The sequence below is a fragment of the Hyla sarda genome, chromosome 6, assembly GCF_029499605.1.
Source record: "Hyla sarda isolate aHylSar1 chromosome 6, aHylSar1.hap1, whole genome shotgun sequence".
Classification (NCBI taxonomy): Eukaryota; Metazoa; Chordata; class Amphibia; order Anura; family Hylidae; genus Hyla; species Hyla sarda.
In genome coordinates this window covers 166,063,418-166,085,317 of record NC_079194.1, presented here as the reverse complement: position 1 = coordinate 166,085,317, position 21,900 = coordinate 166,063,418, and the positions used below count along the sequence as shown (strand labels likewise).

The 21,900-nt window shown below is 44.0% G+C and overlaps 1 protein-coding gene across 2 annotated transcripts in view; it reads left to right on the top strand.

Annotated features, from left to right (window-relative positions):
• Positions 1-21,629, top strand: part of SHCBP1 (SHC binding and spindle associated 1) — a 43,273-nt gene extending 21,644 nt beyond the window's left edge. The window contains exons 4-14 of one of the 2 annotated variants that reach the window (XM_056525697.1): positions 2,979-3,187; positions 4,346-4,438; positions 4,521-4,760; positions 4,861-5,038; positions 13,082-13,202; positions 13,766-13,897; positions 14,494-14,544; positions 14,746-14,864; positions 15,028-15,114; positions 15,328-15,466; positions 20,542-21,629. In XM_056525697.1, coding sequence (XP_056381672.1) covers positions 2,979-3,187; positions 4,346-4,438; positions 4,521-4,760; positions 4,861-5,038; positions 13,082-13,202; positions 13,766-13,897; positions 14,494-14,544; positions 14,746-14,864; positions 15,028-15,114; positions 15,328-15,466; positions 20,542-20,957 — 1,785 coding nt within the window. In that variant the 3' untranslated portion in view covers positions 20,958-21,629. The remainder of the gene's footprint in view (positions 1-2,978; positions 3,188-4,345; positions 4,439-4,520; positions 4,761-4,860; positions 5,039-13,081; positions 13,203-13,765; positions 13,898-14,493; positions 14,545-14,745; positions 14,865-15,027; positions 15,115-15,327; positions 15,467-20,541) is intronic. The other variant, XM_056525698.1, reaches the window with a different exon arrangement.
• The last annotated feature ends 271 nt before the right edge of the window (positions 21,630-21,900 follow it).

Sequence of the window (21,900 nt, the reverse complement as noted above, 5' to 3'; positions counted from 1 at the left end):
CTGACAGCGGTAATCTAATGGTTTAATTAAGTATGCCAGGATATTAGCGGCCGGAGAGCTGTAGCTCCTCTTACGCCCGAGACAAGCCCAGAAAAGTCTAGATATAACTTTTTGATCACCTTATAAAAAATTTCTAATATGAAGTGACCAAAAATGAACAATTCCGGACTATTATTTACATTTACACCGTTCACCGTACGGTTTAATTAACATCATATTTTAATAGTCTGGACATTTCCACATGCAGCGATACCACTTATGTTTATTTTTGTACATTATTTTTATTTAAAGAAAATTGGAAACTTTTATTAGGAAAGGGGCTTATTCACATATATACGCACTTTTTAAAATATTTTAATCACTATTTTTCAGTCTCAATAGGAACTTGTGTTACTGGGGGGGGGGGGGGGGGTTCTGCTTCTCCAGTTTATGTGCTGCATTTTGTGTCAGAAAATGCTGGAAGTTGCATTTAGTTAGTAGATAACTACAACTCCCAGCATGCCCTGATACAGTCTATGGTTGTGTGGGTGTTGCAGCATGTTGCACTGTATAGTATTACAGTTAAGGTTATTGTGTAACATGCTGGGAGTTGTAGTTTTGGTTTGTGTCAGCTGCAGAGCCATAGGATGTCAAGGAATACTGGGAATTAGTTAGTAACTAAAACACCCAGCATGCCCTGATGCAGCCTATAGCTCTGCAGCTGACCCGAACCAAAACTACAACTCCCAGCATGTTGCACTTTATAGTTCTACAGTTTAGGTTATGGTCCAACATGCTGGGAGTTGTAGTTTTGGTTCGGGCGTGTTTGTGTGCATCCGTGGGGCTCTTGGTTGGCGGGTGAGTATGAAGGGGGTGGGATTCTGGGGGGCAATTTAGTGCGGGTGGCCAGAAGACACTAAAAATAAATAAAATTAGATGGCACAACTGCCCTAATGCCCGACATGACAGTCCGCTCCTATACAAAACATTCATGCATACACATATCATACACACACCCGCCACTGCCCCCCACATCATACATTACATACACACATACACTCACACCATACATACACCTGCCGCTGCCCACCCCACATCATACATCACATACATACACATCACACTTAGACATTATACACACATCATACATTACATACACATCCCACATAGACATCATACACACATACACTCACACCATACATATCCACCAGTGTTTCCCAACCAGGGTGCCTCCAGCTGTTGCAAAACTACAACTCCCAGTATGCCCAGGGCTGGAGGCACCCTGGTTGGGAAACACTGATATACACCATACATATGCACACATCATATATACACCTGCCGCTGCCCCCCCATCATACATTACATACACACATCACACATACACTCACACCATACATATACAACCACCCTTCCTGTTGCCTGCATTCTTGGTCTCCTCACCTGAGCCGCCATGAGTGGACATCAGAGCTGTAGTCCCGGCCGGTGTGAGGTGAGATTTCCGTCCTCCCCCTCACCCCCCTGCTCTGTGTTTTCCCCGTGCAAACAAGCAACCTCCCCGTGGTGGATTAGGTCCTGTCTAGACAGAGCAGGGGAGGGGGAGGGATAGAGCTGTGTGCGGGGGATGGAGCTGTGCATGGAGCTGTCTACATCCTCTCTCTCACCCTGCTGTGTCTTCTGAGCTGCGTCCTCCATCCTCCGGGAGGGGAGATAAGGGGGGTCTGCAGTCAGCTGGAGGCCGCCGCCCCCTCCATAGCCTCTGAGTGCCGGTGTGAGGTACAGACTGCGCCTCACACCGACATTAAAGAAAAATAAGGGGGAAGGAAGTCTGTCTGTCCCTGCTAGCCCGATACAGGGCTAAATCTATAAACAATTCATCTGCCCGAAGCCCAAAACTACTTGTCCCGGGTGTCGGGCTATAGGATTTCCACATCCCTGTAACCGGTGTTGGATTCTCTTATAACCGGTGTTGGATTCTCTTATAACCGGTGTTGGATTCTCTTATAACCGGTGTTGGATTCTCTTATAACCGGTGTTGGATTCTCTTATAACCGGTGTTGGATTCTCTTATAACAGGTGTTGGATTCTCTTATAACCGGTGTTGGATTCTCTTATAACCGGTGTTGGATTCTCTTATAACCGGTGTTGGATTCTCTTATAACCGGTGTTGGATTCTCTTATAACCGGTGTTGGATTCTCTTATAACCGGTGTTGGATTCTCTTATAACCGGTGTTGGATTCTCTTATAACCGGTGTTGGATTCTCTTATAACCGGTGTTGGATTCTCTTATAACCGGTGTTGGATTCTCTTATAACCGGTGTTGGATTCTCTTATAACCGGTGTTGGATTCTCTTAAAACCGGTGTTGGATTCTCTTAAAACCGGTGTTGGATTCTCTTATAACCGGTGTTGGATTCTCTTATAACCGGTGTTGGATTCTCTTATAACCGGTGTTGGATTCTCTTATAACCGGTGCTGGATTCTCTTATATCCTGTGCTGGATTCTCTTATTAACTGGTGCTGGATTCTCTTATTAACTGGTGCTGGATTCTCTTATAACCTGTGCTGGTTTCTCTTATAACCTGTACTGGTTTCTCTTATAACCTGTGCTATATACTGGTTTCTCTTATAACCGGTGCTGGATTCTCTTTTGCATCTCATTTATGTCCTGCTTAATTACAGTCTCTCCCCTGCTCCCCCCCTCCCTCCCTTTTTTTCATCCTTATCTATGTAGTCTATGTTCCTATAGTAGGACAATTTATGGCCCATCTTAGTGTGAATTCTCCACATCTATTGTCTTAACCCCTGCATATTTGTGAGATGTAACCTGTGTCTTCTGCTTGTGAGCTTAGATTTGCTTTGCACTTGATAAAGGGAGGAATCCCGAAAGCTTGTCTCTACAAAATTCTGTTAGTCCAATAAAAAAGGTATTACAAGATACTTCAACATTTATTTAGTGTTTTTTTATTTTTTATTAAACCAATCATTTATTACCTTGGCAGGTGACCGAAATCTCCTTCTCCAGCCTGAAGGCTGTGGTACAGCCATGTGAACCATTTTTGTGTGATTGTCTTGTGGATTGTGTCAATGAGGAGAGCATCCGTGACCTTTTGGAAGTTAAGGAACAGAAGGTCCCCCTCCAGGAGCTCTATGTGGTATTTGATGATTCTGGGGAGTATGACCAGACTGCAATGGCTATAGAACATGTCAGGTTAGTGAAGAGATTGTTCTTTATCAAACCTTTCTACATAGACTGGTCTCACACATTGATCTTTTTGTCTCCTCTTGGCACTGCTAACCTGACATGGCATGAACTGCTTTTTAATTGCTCCCCCTCCCTTCTGTCAGCTCAGTGAGATATTATGGTTATTGCATATATTCTACTTTATAGCTTATCTGCTTATTGACTATGGTGAAGATTTATCATTGTCTTTGAGCAGTTTTTTTTTTTTGTTTGCTTATATTCTGCGAAAACTATTTTACAAATGTCAATTTCAGTTTTCAACTTGCCGTAACAGTTCATATGTTGCACAAAAAAGTCGCAAAGCCCTCCAAAACACCACAGATCTATACCAGCCCAGACCTGGCTTGCCAAACTACCTTTGCAGAGCACATTTAAAAAGCTTTATATTTCCTTCAACATGTAAGCAAATCCAAAGCAAAAATAAATGACCTTTAAAACACACTTTTTCAAAAGACCGCAATGATAAATCTCCCCCCGATGTCCAAAGCAACTGACCTGCTATCTAGGACTTGAGTTGATAGCCAGTCTTTGTACTAAGAGCATAGAAAGGTGGAGAACCCTTTTAAGACAAACACTTAGATTGTCAGGCCAGTGAGTCACAGGTTTTCAGATTCACCTTAAACCTCTGTAGTTCAGCGCTTTGATGGATTCACACAACATTATTTCTGTACATCCTAGCTATACATAGGTATTCTGGTGCACAGATCATTATGTTCTGGCCACCTCTCCTCTTGTAGGAGAGGGAAGTAGGCTGAAAATAGTCACCAGTTGATTATTCAGACCATTTAAGTGAATAGACACACCGCTGTTTGCCTCGAGGTGTGTGTGATATACATTTTCCCTTTTTATACTAATGTATAGCTCAGACAGCTAAAAACACTGTGAACCCAGCCTTGCAGCCTAAGGTCATCTGGATATAATATAGCAGTTTCCTATTAAAACGGAAATCTATAGGTCTCCTTCTTAATTCTTTAGAGAAAATGTTTTTCCTTTTTATAGAATTAATTTTCCTTTGTATTGCTTATAGTAGTGGAAGTTTATTGTGCATTGCTTTTTATGCAGTTGGGATTGGCTGCATGTTTACATCCATGTTAACAAACTTTTGCTTTGTCTTCTTTATTTCAGATTCTTCTACCAGAACATCTGGCGTTCCTGGGATGAAGAAGAGGAGGATCATTTTGATTATTTTACAAGATGTGCAGAGCCCCGCTTACGCCTGTAAGGACCTCGCAGTAGGGTACTGGCATTGGGGTAGATGTAGAAGAGTGTGTGAATGCTTAAGGTCATTTGTCTTTTTCAGACATTATGATATACTGGAAGAGCGGATCCCATCAGAGCTAGTGTCAGAATATCACGCTATCCTGACTCGTTGTGAACAGGTTTACTCCCAGTTCAACAGCCTCCGAAACACGTTATCCAACAGAGACTCAGACTCTGATTGTGAGCTGGACAATGTGTCCATGGTAGAAGGCATGAAGATGGATGGTGAATTGGAAAATTTGAAGAGGAAACTTAAATTGATTGAAAACCCCCTGCTAAGGTATTTGGTTTGTGAAGTGCTCAAAAGCTCCATCTGGTGGCTGGGAGGCCTTGCTGATTAACGAACGATACATTCATAATGCCTTTTGCCATATTTGCAGGTACCTCTTCTGTTACCAGAAAAGTCCAGGATCCTGTAGCTTGAAAAAGAAAGGGCCCCGACCTGCAGGAGGAAGGGTCATTCATGTTGTATCTACAAGTATGTCCATTGAAACGTTGACATGTTTGCTTAGAGAGCGTCTGGATCCAGAATCCTGCAACCAAAGTCAAGAAATCCAGGTTAGGTCCCAATCATAGGGGTTTTCTTAGCTAATAAATACAGTATCTGGGCTGAACAAGAGTCAGTGACAGCCAATGAAAGTGAGGGTGCACTTGATACAACAGCCTTGCTTTTAGTCAGGGATTGCCTATAGGGTGAGGTAGGGACAGTTTTAACCTGACCTCTACACCTTTTACCTTGGGAGAACTGCATGTTTTTTTAATTTTTTTTATTTAAATGGGCACTGTCATGAAGTAAAAAAATTGATATGTTGTAGTACTTAAGTACTACAACATATCTCTAATATACTTTAATTAAAAAAAGTTATTTTAAACAAGTTTAAAATCACTTTTAAATTCGGCCACTAGGGGTCGCCCTCCTAGTGGCCGAATGCATTCAGCAGTGACGTCACTACTGGATTTCGACTCATTTCAGCCTGGAAAGGAGTCGAAATCCAGTCACTGCGGTGCTCGCTCCCCCCTGTCAATCAAACAGGTGAGAGCGAGCACGCTGATAGCTGGGGCTGCACTGCCCACTGTCAGGCTGCTCAACTAGCCTCGCACGTGGCCCCGCCCCCGTTACCCTGTCCGGAGGCAGCGCACGCACTCATTGCTGCGCTGATCCTCCGGATGGGCAAGTCTGATCTGAGGTCTTATAAGGGGAGCGGAATGTCTTCTTTTCGGGCGGTTGGAGGGAGGGGGTTGTTGCACGGCGGGGTCTGGGGGTGATGGAGTTTGGGGGAGCGGAATGTCTTTTTCGGGCGGGCAGAGGGAGAAGGGTGGGGGTGTTGCGCGGCGGGGCCTGGGGGAGCGGGATCTGTGGCAGCTGCGGCTGAGACTGTTTTCACCACAGGGTGCCTACAGTTGTTTCCCCACTACAACTCCCAGCATGCCCTGACAGCCAATAGATGTCAGGGCAGGCTGGGAGTTGTAGTGGTGAAACAGCTGGAGGCACCCTGTATAGTTGAACTACAGGCGGAAGTCAGGCCCCCCAGCAGGCGTCAGTGACGTCATGCCTGCCGGGGAAGTCTGCCTGGTAGTGAGCACACTACCAGGCAGAAAAAAAAGCATTTTTAATATAGTAAAAAAAAAATGTAAAGGCAGGGAGGGGGTTAGGGATAGATGGGCAATAGACAGGGACAGAAAAAAAAAAGGGATGGTGGGAGCTACTCTTTAAGGTTGTACAATATTAGAAAAACTATATGACCTGCAAAATAAAAGGAACATGTAATTTTGTTTTTATGTGCAATGTGTAAAAACAAAAATAATGCTAAATTGTGGTTTGCTTTTCATTTTCCCCACAACAAATACCTTTTTGGCTTTGCTATGTTTATGGTATATTGACCACGCAAAAAATGAAGCCCTCATATCTGTCTTTAGAGGGGAAAACTAAGCGATATGGCTCTTACAAAACTAACCCACGAAAATGAAATTGCCCATGTCTTTAAGGCCAAAGTGCGCTCTTTCCTTAACCCCTTAAGGACCATGGACGTGTATACACGTCCAGGCTGTATGCACATTCCTGCACCAGCATGTGTATTCTTGTCCATGGTTCTGGTGGGTGCTGCCCAGTGCACCCACGAGTTCGCGGCAGGGACTCTGCTGTAACACACAGCCGGGACCCTGCCGCACTGCTAAGACCGAAGTAAACTTTGGTCCCGGCAGTTTAACCCTTACAGCCGCGGTCAGAAGTGACTGCTGGCTGGAAGTGTTATGACAGGGAGGGAGCTCCCTCTGTCACCCCTGCAGCAACCCACAGCGGGGTGCTGTGTGTAATCCCTGGCGGGCGAGGACCTGCCGCACTGCCGGGACAGAAGAAAACTTCGGTCCCGGCAGTTTAACCCTTACAGCCACGGTCTGAAGCGACCGCGAGCTGTAAGGAGTTTTGACACAAGGAGGGGGCTCCCTCTATCTCTCTCCTGTAGCACCCCGCAACGGTCGCGGGGTGCTGCTGGTTACATGGGCAGCCGGGGGTCTTTACTAGGACCCCCAGGTCTTCCCCGGTTATTGCCAGAGGCACATCCTGATATGCTGCCTGCTAGTGTAAAACTAGCAGGCAGCATATCAAAGCATAAAATAAAAGTGAAAAAATATAAAATAAGTGTATAAAAACAATAATGGACATTTATCAACGGGTTTAGTCAGGTTTTCTTTACTATAATTGTCGCAACTGCGACTATGCGATTTTTCGGGCGACATTTTGACTGGAAAGCGAGAAAAGCAAGTTTTCCAAAAATTAACTACGTAGTAATCATTTTAAAATGGACTACGGGTAGTCAGGTATTTATTAACTGCGACAGTCGCAACTGCGTAAAAAGTCGCAACAGGGTTAAAAATTTACTAAATTTACTCCAGCTCAAACATGGAGCAGAAAAAGCTACTACCAAAGTAAAAAAAGAAAAATTACTTACGTGAAACAAAATTATCAACAGGCTGAAACCAGTTGATAAATAAGTCACACATAAGCAAAAAAAAAAGTAAGCAAAAAATTACGAAAAAAAAGAATACATAAGCAAACATTGATAAATGTCCCTCAATAAGTGTAAAAAGTGTTTAAAAAAAAAAATGTATTAAATAAATATAATGAAAAATAAAAATGTATAATGTGTAGGATCACATGGCGCACATCAGTAGCATATTACATGCTGTGGATGCCTGCCAACAGTCACAATAATGAGCTCCCTGCTGCGGCTTGGTAGCTGTGTGTGTCCACTCATAGCGGCGGATTTCCGCCGGCAGTCATGAGCAGACACACTGAGCTACCCAGCCACAGCAGTGATCTCTCCCTTGTGACTGCTGGGGGGCATCCGCGGTGTGAAAAAATGCTGCGGATGTGCTCTATGTGACCCTACACTGCGTCCCGTTCATACTGCATTTCCGCAGTGTTAGAGGTATCCGTCAGCATCACGTCAAAGAGTGATGCTGACATATACTGTAGCAGCTCCATTCATTTCTGAATGAGACTGCTACAGTATACATTGGCCCCTTTTTGACATTACAACGGACACCTATACTGCAGAAAGGCAATGTGAATGGGGACTATTCATCTAATGATGGCCAGTAAGCCAAAGGGGGCTCCTCTCCTTCTTGGTCCTACTAGGCGGTCAGGCAACCAGATATGGCCTAAGTAGGGGTACTGCCCAGCCCGGGACGAACAGGGTGATAAAATATGGGGCGTATTTCCTCCATTTCAAAATGATGTCCCACAAAAAATAAAAGCGAATTGCTATTTTTTCCACTGACTTTGAAATAATTCTAGCCACACAATAAGGGCTCAACGTACTCACTTTTGCCCTAGGTGAATACTTTAGGGAGTGTAGTTTCGAAAATGGGGTCACATCTGGGGTTGCGGTATTGCTCTGACAGCTAGAATGCTTTGCAAGATGCAGTGCGGCCTATAATTTGTATAATGATCTCCTGAAAGCCAAATGGTGCTCCTCTCCTTTTGGGTCCCACCATGTGGCCATGCTCCCAAATATTGTCTAAGCGGGGGTATTACCGAACACGGGACGAACAGCGTAATAAAATATGGGGCGCATTTTCTACTTTTCAGATGCAATGTACAAAAAAATATGTCCCACAAATAATGCATTTGTGAAAAAAAAGAAATTTTTTCCACTGACTTTGTATCCATTCCAGCCACACAAAAAGGACTCAAAGTACTCACTTTTGGTGTAGGTGAATACTTTAGGGGGTGTAGTTTCCAAAATGGGGTCACTTGTTGGGGTTCTGTATGGTTCTGACAGCTAAAACCCTTTGCAGGGTATCACTGAAACAGATCCTCATGATCAACAAAAATATTTAAAACATACCCTTTAATGTACTCAAATAAAACCACAAAAAATGGTAATCAGATAAAAATAGAAATAGAGGTGTAACACCAAAATTAATGTGCTAGGGAGCCCGAGGGTGTGTAATTCCAATCCATAATATACAAAGATATATAGCCGGGCCTAATAGAAGCAGATAGAATAGCTAGGAGATAGTAGGGATGATCTTAAACTGCAAGGTGTTATTATCCAATAATGAGGCACTCTGTTAGAGAGATGGAGGGGTGTGTGCCCACTATGGTAAGAATGCCCACCCCTCTTTCCCTGCCTTTTGAGGGACCCACCTCCTTAACAGGGTGGCCTCAACCACCGTGACGTTCCCTGCGCTCACTAAGTGAGGGAGAAAACAAAATAGAAAAAGGAATAGGAAAGGATTGGATACACACCCGAGGCTCCAAAATAAAGCTATAGTGGCCACAATTGTGCAAAAAATCTGAAAAAAACTAAACAAAATCCCAATTCCAATGCGTTTCACCTGTCATATCAATACAGGATCATTAGGGAAAAAGTGGCACAAACACAATAAAGTAGGTGCGGTCCACATATGGTATCAAAGTGTACCCAAGGAAGCGGCATACCATACATGGGATGGTGTGTCAAATAGATAATAGAGACACAATCTCATACACAGCCCAAATGGGGGATACAGAGTATTGCAAAGAGTGGGCCGTTGCAGTACTAGCTTACAAATGTGGCTACAATGAAAAATAAACCGTACAACATAGCAATATTATCTGAGACTATAGATTACAAACAGACGCTGTGTATAGCTATGGTACTAACTCTATTCTACAATGCATACAGTGTTAGTTCAAAATGTACGTTACAAGCAAACACTGTATATAGTGACGGTACTAACACAATTCCACAAAGTATACAGTGTATTTTCAAGATGTAAATTGCAAACACACTAAATATAATGATGGTTCTGACTCAATTCCACAATGCATACAAGTAATGGGGTACAATATAGATAAGACCACCAATAGATTGAAAGATAATTCTGATCTGTATGCATATATATATACCAGTACAGTGTAACAGTAACAAAGTAATGGGGGTTGTCACAAAGTCATAAGCATCCAAATGACCAGATAAATCAGGTAATGTAAATAAACAGATATAGCATAATAGCCTGGAGTAACCAACATGTTACTAGATGTAAAAAAACACTGATGGAGTGTAATGGCACCCCAACAGCAAAGATACTTAACACCCCAATAGGATAGAGTCCTGGGACATCACATAGTGGATGCATTCAGCTGATGACATGCTGCGATGGGGCTAGGCATATATTACCGGCATGTTTTATACTACACGCGTCTTACCTGACATGCAGTGAGAGCGGGCATCGCATGTGATGACGTAGGACGCCGGGCTCAGATCCACGTCGCTAGTAGAAAGATAATGATCATTTGATGTTGTGATGCCATTACACTCCATCAGTTTTTTACATCTAGTAACACGTTGGTTGCTCCTGGCTATTCTGCTTTATCTATCTGTTTTATTTACATTACCTGATTTATCTGGGCATTTGGTTGCTTATGACTTTGTGACAACCCCTGAGTAGCACCCGGCTTTGTTGATTAGGTTGAGCCCCCTCACCCTTCTCTTCCTATGTAGGGACACAGACGTGGTTACCACACGATAGTAAAGGGGTACCAAGACTGAAGACGTGAAAGAAACCGCAGACATTCAAAAGTCCGGCAGCATGGTATCACAACCTTGCCCCAGCAGACCAACGTTGCACTCTTAGAAAGGGGAACAGAGTGCTGCTGTCTCTTTGAAAGTCCATGGAACCTGCAGTAAATGCCACACCCCATCTCTTAATGGTGCCACACACCAGGGCTGCTGTTGCAGACGCGAAGGATGTATGTGGAGCAGAAAACATGCAGACACAGTCTGACCGACAAGTATAAGAGATCCAATTAAACCACCAAAACACTCACCTGAAAAATTAGTCACCGGACTGTAACCGTAGGAGCAGCAAGAATGGGGAAGGTGACCTGGCGGAGTAGAAGACACAGTGGACCATGAAGACACAGTCTGTTTATCTGACATAGGGACCATGGCCACACCGGGTGCTGCAGACAGAACCACACACAGAAAGTGGGTTACCAGCCTTCGGCTGAGAGAGCATCAGGCATTTAGGGAGGAACCTGGTAAAGGAGGGAACCCTGCGAACCAGTATGTCGTGTATTGTATAGGGCTCATGGAGCAACATGAGGAGACTTACTCGTAACTACACCTTGGCAGTGGATAACCTGAACTACCGTCCACGGTGTGGGAAGTGTATGGTAGTGGACTTGCTTAGTAGACCATGCAGACAACAGTCTGGCTGACAAGTATAGGATTCCTGAATGCTCGGGGTCACTCCATCGAACCCCCTATAGAAAGTGGGGTATTGGAATACGACCAAAATATCAAGCGATCTGGGGGTGTAAGAGACCCAGCAGACGAAAGTCTGGCTGACTGGCATCAGTCAGAATACCTGCAGGGACCCTCGTCCAGAGTCCTTACACCAGCAGAGAAGTACGGCAAACCTGACCAAGCCCGCAGCAGCCCAGATATGGGAGACCGACAGTGATGGAGACCATGCAGATGACAGTCTGGCTGAACAAGTACATGGGAATGAGAAGCTGGGCACATTAGGGGACCCCTGGATGAGCAAGAGGGAGAGGGGGAAGGAGGGGTTGTAGTACACATTCACCCATTGCTCCATCTTCTCATACTCTCCCTGAAGTCTTCAACCATCTTATGGCCACATTGCATCATACCAGGCTAATATAGTGGGGCGAGCAGGGGCAATTGGGGGACCCGGACCCAGGGTACAACCTCCAGTCGCTGGCCGTTGGTGATAAGGGATTGACGGCCCTTACTCTTATGGGGGAACAGGTAGCACCATGCTCCTTAACCCCCCACCCGAAAAAGGGTAACAAAAGGGAGGAAAAAACAGCCCTTACTAGAAAATAATAAATAACACCAGGTCTCGGGAGCTCCCAGACCTGTGTCTGGCCTCCTACTGACACTAGCTAAAACTGATTACCTCACTTCCAGTGGGCGGGTATTGCCTGCCAGGGATGAGACAATTTTTTTTCTTTTTCCTAGTGTCAGCACCTCCTAGTGGGAAGAGCATATACCCATCAGTATAGGGGTGGGTGTGTGTGTGTGTGTGTGTCCAATGAAGAGCGACTGAGAAAAGGGGATTAATTATCCTTATTCTCCCTATAGAGACTAAGGATAATCTCTTATAGAATAACCTCTGTAAGGGTTGCTGAGCGTGCCCAGACACCTTTTTCCATTCATGTGAATGGGAACAATTTTGTCTCTTATTGACTATGTTCATGGGGCTTGCTGTAAATCATGGGGGAAAACCTGTCCAGGAAAAGTTGCTGCGTTGCCCATAACAACCAATCAGATCGCTTCTTTCATTTTTGAAAAGGCCTATGAAAAATTAGATCTGACTAGTTGCTATGGGCAACTGGACAGGTTTTGATCTCCCCCATATCTCTAAATGCTGTTAAACAGCGTAGGCAAAATGGGTGCCCCCATAATAATGTACAAGAAATTAAAATAAAAGAAAATTTTTCAGCATCTGGCTCTAATCAGGATAAAAATCTAGGTGATACACTTCTCTTTAAGGGGTTGTCCCTTCACAGTGAAAGATGTAACATACCCCCGTTCCCTGATGCTCTACTTCCAGGGAGTGGGTTACAGGTATGCTCTTTCTCAGACTGGTCTTATGCGGTGTCCACTACATGTGGAGAAAACCCAGGTTAGAGTGTATTCACACAGGAGCGCATTCGCAGTGTATAGGACATCACGGATGCGCTGCCGACACAGAGTTATGGCACAGCGAACTCCCTGCTGCCATGCGGAAGTAGGCAGATACAAACAGCTACGGCAGCAGGAAACTCTCTGCCGTAACTGTGCCGGCAGCACATCCGCGGCATCAAATGCGCTGAAGATGCGCTTCCGTGTGTATACATCCTTTAGTGTTATTAGTTGGAGCGTTTGCCAACCAATCGCTATTAGCCCAATGAATTTTTAGCACCTCTCATATTGGGCTGTAATTATTTTAGAAAAAAAAAAATAATGGTTGTTGTGGGACAAAAACTATAGAGGATGAGTAATGCTGTCCACACACCCAAATTAAAACCAGCAGATGTAGCCTTGCGTTCATCTCCATAGTACTGAAATGTAAATATTTATATTTTATTTTTATTTCTTTCAGTTCCATAAGGATATTTTGGAGGCTGTGAATGCATGCTTTGATGGAGATTTGGTCTTGATCTGCCCTGGCCATTACTTTGTATACAGTCAAATCTGCATAGCGGACTCTGTACATGTAGAAGGTAATACCCTGTAGGAGTTACAGCTTCTTTTTGTAACCATTACTAATTCGTATAAGCACAGAACTGTTAAATTAGAAAAGCTAATGCACTATTTAGTGCTTTAACATCAAAGCAGACACACAATAGACTGTCTTTTAGCATTGGCATAAGATGGCTTTTGCTTTACTGATCAGCATGTTGGACCTTTTATAGTGTGCAAATTGGCATTTACTGGTATGTGTACCTCCAGCATTTGTGAGACATCTCGGATGAGGTTGTTTGTCTATTGGCATAAGCCCCCAACAATCATTAGACTAGAGGGGGCTACAGTTGTAATCATTCACCAAAAGTTTTCTGTATCTGTCAGATCTTCATTGGATGATGCTGAAGGGGCTGTGAGATGTTTCTGTATGCAGGAAATGTATATTTTGGAAATTCTCTGGGATCCTGATCCACGTAGCACATGCCTATTTGTCGGTTTGGCCATTGCAGGAGGACAAGTCTATCTGAGCTGGATGTTTGTGAAGTAATTGTTAGTATTTTTGTGTATGTACATGTTGGATTTACTTTTTCATTTCTTCTAGGCTATGGCATGCCAGATGACATCATCATAGAAAAGAAAGGGAAAGGAGACAAATTTGTAGAATGTGCTGGGCCCCATGTGAAACTCTCAAACATGAAGCTCATCCAGCACAATGCAGTGGAAGGCATAGTCAGTAAGTCAATAGAAGTTATGTCATTGAAATGATCAGTTTGCTTTTTTTTGTTTCCGAATGTCAAAAGTGTACCTGTCCTTTCAAGATTATTATTTTTTTAATTAACCCGTAAGTTTAGTGTAGTACACAGCAGTTGCATCCTTTTCCTTGTCTGGCCAATCAAAGCACATGACATTGTGCTGGAAATAGAGGACTGGACTTAACAGGCTTGCGATATGCTGGGAGGATGCTTTTACAATAACACAATAAAGATGGCATGTGTGGGAGAAGGTTTACTGATGCACACTGGCTTTGCTACGTGAGAGCTCTTCCCCCCCCCCCCCCCCAAATACCCATCAGAAAGGAGCAATACCTGTGCTCTTGGTCATGCAAGCTGAATTTTAGGGTACGTTCACACGTGCATATTTTTGCTGCACATTTGCTGCTGCAGATTTTTCTGCCCATTGACTTCAACTGGTAACAGAATCTGTTAAAGCTAATCTGCAGAAGAAAATACGCAAGCGTGAATGTACCTTAATATCCCCACTGCTGCATTCTAAGTGTAAGAGGCAGAATCTTCTCTTTCCATGCAATGAGAGTCTTGTTTCTCTATCTAGTGTCCAGTCACAACTGTAGCCTCTTCTGTATGCAGCTTACACGAGTCACAAGTATGTATCCTTATCCCTTCCCTTAAGGCTGTTTAAGAACTTCTTGAAATGTACCTCGTGTCCTTTTAGAGCCCCAGTTAAGCTGAAAAGCAATCTATGGAAAATGAAATTGTGTTTATAGCAAACATTGAATGAAAAATCTGGTTACTAGGTCAGTGCTGGCACATAAGTGGGCTGATCTTCTCTTCCCCTATTGTATAGGCATCATCTGTGGAAAGACAGAGCTGGAAAACTGTGTGTTACAGTGCGACACAACTGGGATCACCTTGAAGAAGTCTGCGGAATTGTTGATGAAGTATTGTGACTTGTACGGAGCACAGGTAAAAAGATGAAAGCCCAAATGCTGGAATGTCTTATTTATTTTTTTGTTTCTACACTGTATTGTTAATAATTTATTCTTGATCACTAAACTCTTGAATTCCTCTTTGATATGGTATATTGTTAACCTTTTTTGCCTTTGTATAATGTTGATGTATGTTCCAGGGTGCTGGGGTCGAGATATATCCTGGAAGTAGCTGCAGCCTCATTGACAATGGCATTCACCACTGTAGAGATGGGATCCTTATCAAGGTATTGTCAGGCAGTCCACTCTTTCTTCTACGTAAAGTTTATTATTTTTTAAAGGCTTTGTCTCGTACATTTCCATTTTCCATTGCTCAGCCCATTTACTTCATCCATTCGTGGATATGCCTGTGTGTATAATTCCTGGTCACGGTGTTGAGTGACTGTTCGGGGGGGGCAAGGTTTAGTTAATTTTACATAGCTTCTGTTCTTATTTTTCAGGACTTTATCGATGAGGTGCATGATCTTCCCCAAATCACTCTTGAAAATAATGTCATCCATAACAATGAGGGTTATGCTGTTGTGCTAGTGAAGCCGGGTGCTGTGCTTGATAGACTGAAGCCAGAGGCTGTACTGGAAGGTGAGTTCACACACTTTGCTCAGATGAAGAATATATCACTGCACATTGAGTGGTCAATTACTGAATTGGACAGATGTCATACAACAGTGGTTTTCTTAGTTTGAGTTTTCCTGTATATTTCAATACCTTTCATGGAACTTTAAAATACCACATTATTTAAAGATCCTTAATGAGGGGGAATGGGCTTAAATGGGGAGCATGCTGGCTCCAAGGTTGGCACACTCTAGCTCTGGGGTCCAATCAGAAATGTTTTTGAATGCCAACCTGCATCTGAGGGGACATAATTTAAAACTTTTGGTCACATCACGTCCCAGAAACACGTAATAAGTGATCAAAAAGTCACACATACACAAAAACTGTTAAAAACTACAGCTCATGGAGCTCAGCCTCTCACTCCATGTATAATATCTTTCATGTCAATGGAACAGCTCCTGTCTATTTTTGCATATGTCATGGTGCTTTTTGTAAAGCATATCTCCAAGTGCTGGTAAAAATACTTGGGCAAAATGGTTGGCCCTATAATAATGTACTAAAAATGAAAGAGAAAAATTACCATAAACGAAAAAAAAAACACATTCGAAACCAGAGCATGTGTCAGTATCTGACTTTAATCGGTTAGAAAAGTGATCTATTTAGAAGTGTGGTATAAAAGTGTCTAAAACTTAAATAAATTTGTAGCAGCTGTTTGGCTCAGTCAGTTCTGGTTTACTCACCTATGTGACTTATTTCCTCTCAATTTTGCAATATCTATAGTGGCCACTGAATGAGAACACTTGTATACTTTTAGTGATATCAAACTGGTTCATAACTAGTCCTACTCTCTGCTGCGAAGTGGGTGCAGAACAGGACCAGTTATGTACTGGGTTAAAGGAAAACTGTCAGTAAACTCTCCCCCGCATTAACCAGAAGTACTGGCTGGCAGTGCGGGGGATTCTGATCAATATGCTGCCTACAGTGTCCAGATCAGCCCTGCCGTTCGCCTGTTTATCTTCATTCTTCTGGATATGCAAATGAGCTGCTAACCGGTACGGGTGGGGCTACAAGGCTCCTTCTGGCGCTCTGACGTCAGTGCCGCTCGTCCTCAGCGCCGCCCTACTTATGGATATTCATTCCCTCCAACTGTTCCTCCCCTCCCCGCTCTGTACTGGACTCCACCTGAGGGAGGGAATGATTATTCATAAGCCGGGCGGCGCTGACGTCAGAGTGCCAAAAGGAGCCTTGTGACCCCACCCGTTCCAGTTAGCAGCCTTTTTACATGTGCAGAAGAATGAAGATAACGGGTGAACGGTGGGCCGGATCCGGGCATGGTAGGCAGCATATTGAATAGTGTCCCGTGCTCCACCAGCCAGTACATCTGGTTAGTGCGGGGGGAGTTTACCGACAGTTTTCCTTTTAACCTTCCAATATAGAACAGTACAGTGCTCTCATTCATGTACAGCCAAACTTGTGAAGAATTTAAATTCAAAGTAGTGAAAAGTTCAACGTCCTACTTTTGAATTGATAGATTGATATGAATATTCTCAAAAAAATAAAGGGAACACTTAAACAACACAATGTAACTCCAAGTCAATCACACATCTGTGAAATCACACTGTCCACTCAGAAAGCAACACTGATTGACAATCAATTTCACATGCTGTTGTTTAAATGGAACAGACAATAGGTGGAAATTATAGGCAATTAGCAAGACACCCCCAATAAAGGAGTGGTTCTGCAGGTGGTGACCACAGACCACTTCTCAGTTCCTATGCTTCCTGGCTGATGTTTTGTGCACTTTTTAATGCTGGCGGTGCTTTCACTATAGTGGTAGCATGAGACGGAGTCTACAACCCACACAAGTGGCTCAGGTAGTGCAGCTCATCCAGGATGGCACATCAATGTGAGCTGTGGCAAGAAGGTTTGCTGTGTATGTCAGCGTAGTTTCCAGAGCATGGAGGAGGCTATCAAGAGACAGGCCAGTACATCAGGAGACATGGAGGAGGCCATACGAGGACAAAAACCCAGCAGCAGGACTGTTGCCTCCACCTTTGTGCAAGGAGGAGCACTGCCAGAGCCCTGCAAAATGACCTCCAGCAGGCCACAAATGTGCATGTGTCCACTCAAACGGGTATTATGAGGGCCCGAGGGTAGTATGAGGGCCCGATGTCCACAGGTGGGGGTTCTGCTTACAGCCCAACACCATGCATGACGTTTGGCATTTGCAAGAGAACACAAAGATTGGAAAATTCGCCACTGGCGCCCTGTGCTCTTCACAGATGAAAGCAGGTTCACACTGAGCACATGTGACAGACGTGCCAGAGTCTGGAGACTCTGTGGAGAACGTTCTGCTGCCTGCACATCCTCCAGCATGACCGGTTTGGCAGTGGGTCAGTAATGTGTGGGGCGGTATTTCTTGGGGGGGTGCACAACTCTCCATGTGTTGCCTGACTGCCATTAGGTACCAAGATGTGATCCTCAGACCCCTTGTGAGACCATATGCTGGTGCGGTTGGCCCTGGGTTGCTCCTAATGCTAGACCTCATGTGGCTGAAATGTGTCAGCAGTTCCTGCAAGAAAAAGGCATTGATGCTATGGACTGGCCGCCCCTTCCCCAGACCTTAATCCGATTGAGCACATCTGGGACATCATGTCTCGCTTCATCCACAAACGCCATATTGCACCACAGACTGTCCTGGGGTTGGCGGATGCTTTAGTCCAGGTCTAGGAGGACATCCTTCAGGAGACCATCCGCCACCTCATCAGGAGCATGCCCAGGTGTTGTAGGGAGGTCATACGGGCATGTGGAGGCCACACACACTACTGAGCCTCCTTTTGACTTGTTGTTTTAACCCCTTAACGACGCAGGACGTATATTTACGTCCTGCGCCGGTTCCCGCGATATGAAGCGGGATCGCGCCGCGATCCCGCATCATATCGCGTGGGTCCCGGCGCTAATCAACGGCCGGGACCCGCGGCTAATACCACACATCGCCGATCGCGGCGATGTGCGGTATTAACCCTTTAGAAGCGGCGGTCAAAGCTGGCCGCCGCTTCTAAAGTGAAACTGAAAGTATCCCGGCTGCTCAGTCGGGCTGTTCGGGACCGCTGCGGTGAAATCGCGGCGTCCCGAACAGCTGATCGGACACCGGGAGGGCTCTTACCTGCCTCTTCGGTGTCCGATCGACGAATGACTGCTCCGTGCCTGAGATCCAGGCAGGAGCAGTCAAGCACCGATAATGCTGATCACAGGCGTGTTAATACACGCCTGTGATCAGGATGAGAGATCAGTGTGTGCAGTGTTATAGGTCCCTATGGGACCTATAACACTGCAAAAAAAAGTAAAAAAAAAGTGTTAATAAAGGTCATTTAACCCCTTCCCTAATAAAAGTTTGAATCACCCCCCTTTTCCCATAAAAAAAATAAGTGTAAAAAAAAATAAAAATAAACATATGTGGTATCGCCGCGTGCGTAAATGTCCGAACTATAAAAATATATCATTAATTAAGCCGTACGGTCAATGGCGTACGCGCAAAAAAATTCCAAAGTCCAAAAAAGCGTATTTTGGTAACTTTTTATAACATTAAAAAATGAATAAAAAGTGATCAAAAAGTCAGATCAAAACAAAAATCATACCAATAAAAACTTCAGATCACGGCGCAAAAAATGAGTCCTCATACCGCCCCGTACGTGGAAAAATAAAAAAGTTATAGGGTTCAGAAGATGACATTTTTAAACGTATAAATTTTCCTGCATGTAGTTATGATTTTTTCCAGAAGTGCGACAAAATCCAACCTATATAAGTAGGGTATCATTTTAACCGTATGGACCTACAGAATAATGATAAGGTGTAATTTTTACCGAAATATGCACTGCGTAGAAACGGAAGCCCCCAAAAGTTACAAAATGGCGTTTTTTTTTCCGATTTTGTCGCACAATGATTTTTTTTTTCCGTTTCGCCGTGCATTTTTGGGTAAAATGACTAATGTCACTGCAAAATAGAATTGGCGACGCAAAAAATAAGCCATAATATGGATTTTTTGGTGGAAAATTGAAAGGGTTATGATTTTTAAAAGGTAAGGAGGAAAAAACGAAAGTGCAAAAACGGAAAAACCCTGAGTCCTTAAGGGGTTAAAGGGGTAGTCCAGTGGTGAAAAACTTATCCCCTATCCTAAGGATAGGGGATAAGTTTGAGATCGCGGGGGGTCCGACCGCTGGGGCCCCCTGCGATCTCTCTGTACGGGGCCAGGCTCTCCGGCCAGATAGCGGGTGTCGACCCCCGCACGAAGCGGCGACCGACACGCCCCCTCAATACATCTCTATGGCAGAGCCGGAGATTGCCCAAGGCAGCGCTTCGGCTCTGCCATAGAGTTGTATTGAGGGGGCGTGTCGGCCGCCGCTTCGTGCGGAGGTCGACATGCCCCCTTCCCGCGGGCTGTCGGGGCTCCGTACAGGAGATCGTGGGGGGCCCCAGCGGTCGGACCCCCCGCGATCTGCAACTTATCCCCTATCCTTAGGATAGGGGATAAGTTGTTAACCACTGAGTCACCACTGGACTACTCCTTTAAGGACATTACATCAATGTTGGATCAGCCTGTAGTGTGGTTTTTCACTTTGATTTTGAGTGTGACTCCATATCCAGACCTCCATGGGTTGATGAATTTGATTTCCATTGATAGTTGTTTTTGTGTGATTTAGTTGTCAGCACATTCAACTATGTAAAGATGAAAGCATTTCATACGATTAGTCATTCATTCAGATCTATGTGTTATCTTAGTGTTCCCTTTATTTTTTGGAGCTGTTTGTGTGTGTGTGTATTTATGTATGTGTGTATATGTATATATATATAATATATTACTGGGTTTCCTGGGTTAGGAAAGTCTGCTTTGACTTATTGGACTGTGCTTGGTATTGCAATATTCAAGCAAAAGTGGCTGAGCTGCAATACCAACCAGTCACAACACATGGGTAAGAATGGTGCGGTCTTACCACGCCTTTTTTATATGGGCAGGGAATAGTGTGAGTGCACCTTCTATACAGGGAGGTAGACTATATTAACACAGTATAAATATTAATTTGATTTTATGCTCCTCCTGCCAGCTAACTTGGATGCTAATGCAACAGAAGTTAAAGGTGCTTCAGATGTGGTCCTGCTGGACTCTGAGGATGGCATGCAGCCAGAAGCTGAAGAGAACTGTAGCCCAATCTCAGCTGAGCCGATGCAGGAAGCCAGTGCCAACCTCCTTGATGCAGACAGCGAGCACAATCCCATTTTACCTGAAATTAAAAGTGACTACTGCATTGCCAGCGAGGAGGTGGACGGAAACCAGGCCATTGTGACTGAACTTACTGCAAACTCTCGGAGAAAGACCATTATCCACAAGAAGAGACTCAGCGCCTTAGGGATCACTAAAGCTGACGACGAGCAGATCATGTCCCAGGAGATGTTTGTCTCCATAGCTGATAACCAATTTAAACGCAATGGGAAGGGAAGCTTTGGAACCTTCCTTTTTTAATCCGTACTTCTAACTAAATGCTTACACATTTGATTCTTATTGGCTTTTCCGGAGTGTCCAAACTGTTATCGAACAGTCTATTTAAATAATGTCAATTGCACATTGTACATATGACCGTTTCTTATATATTGCATTTTGCACTGTATCTTTGTACGTTTTTGTCTGTCATAATTGAAGCACAGGGATTGGTCTAGGAATTTAGGAAAAACTTCACACAGTTGTCAGTCTCTGTAAAGCCTGGTGCCCAATACTTATTTGTTATGAGAGAGCATTTTATTTTTAAAAGGGGTAGACTGGGTGGACTGACTTGGATTATCGCCAAAGAGTTCCCTCAGCATTCATTGCATAAAAATGACTGCTTGGGTCCCCATTGATCAGCTGTAATCTATTAAGATACCTGGCAGTAAGTGTTCAATTTCCAGGCAGCACCAGGTTGGCTGAAGTCTAGGAACCAGAAAATAGAAACACTGGTTAGGATTTTCGAAAACTTTTTAAGGGTTCATTAACACTACATTTGTGAGATCCGGCTGGGATACGGGAGCACCCGGGATTTGAAATTTCCCAGCCGGATCGGCGCCGAATCTCATTCATTTAAGAGTTAGATAGTGACTCCGGTTGGCTCATTTTTGCTCCGCATACAGTTTTTTACCCGATTGAAAACCATGGTATGTTACAGTTTTAGTCCGGCTACAAAACTGGATATGGGGCATATATGAGCCGACCGGAGTCACTATCTGACTTTTTTTTTTCTTTTTTAAATGAATGAGATTCAGTGCCAGTATCTTACAAATATGGTGTGAATGCACCCTAAAAGAAAAACTGGCCTTGTTAGCCATGGCAGCCAAGCTTAGTGCTGCTTTTTTTATTTCTTTTTAGCTCCCATAAAAATTAAATGAAAGCTGGGATTAGTTGGTTATGCCACCAAGTTTTCTTCTAGATTATG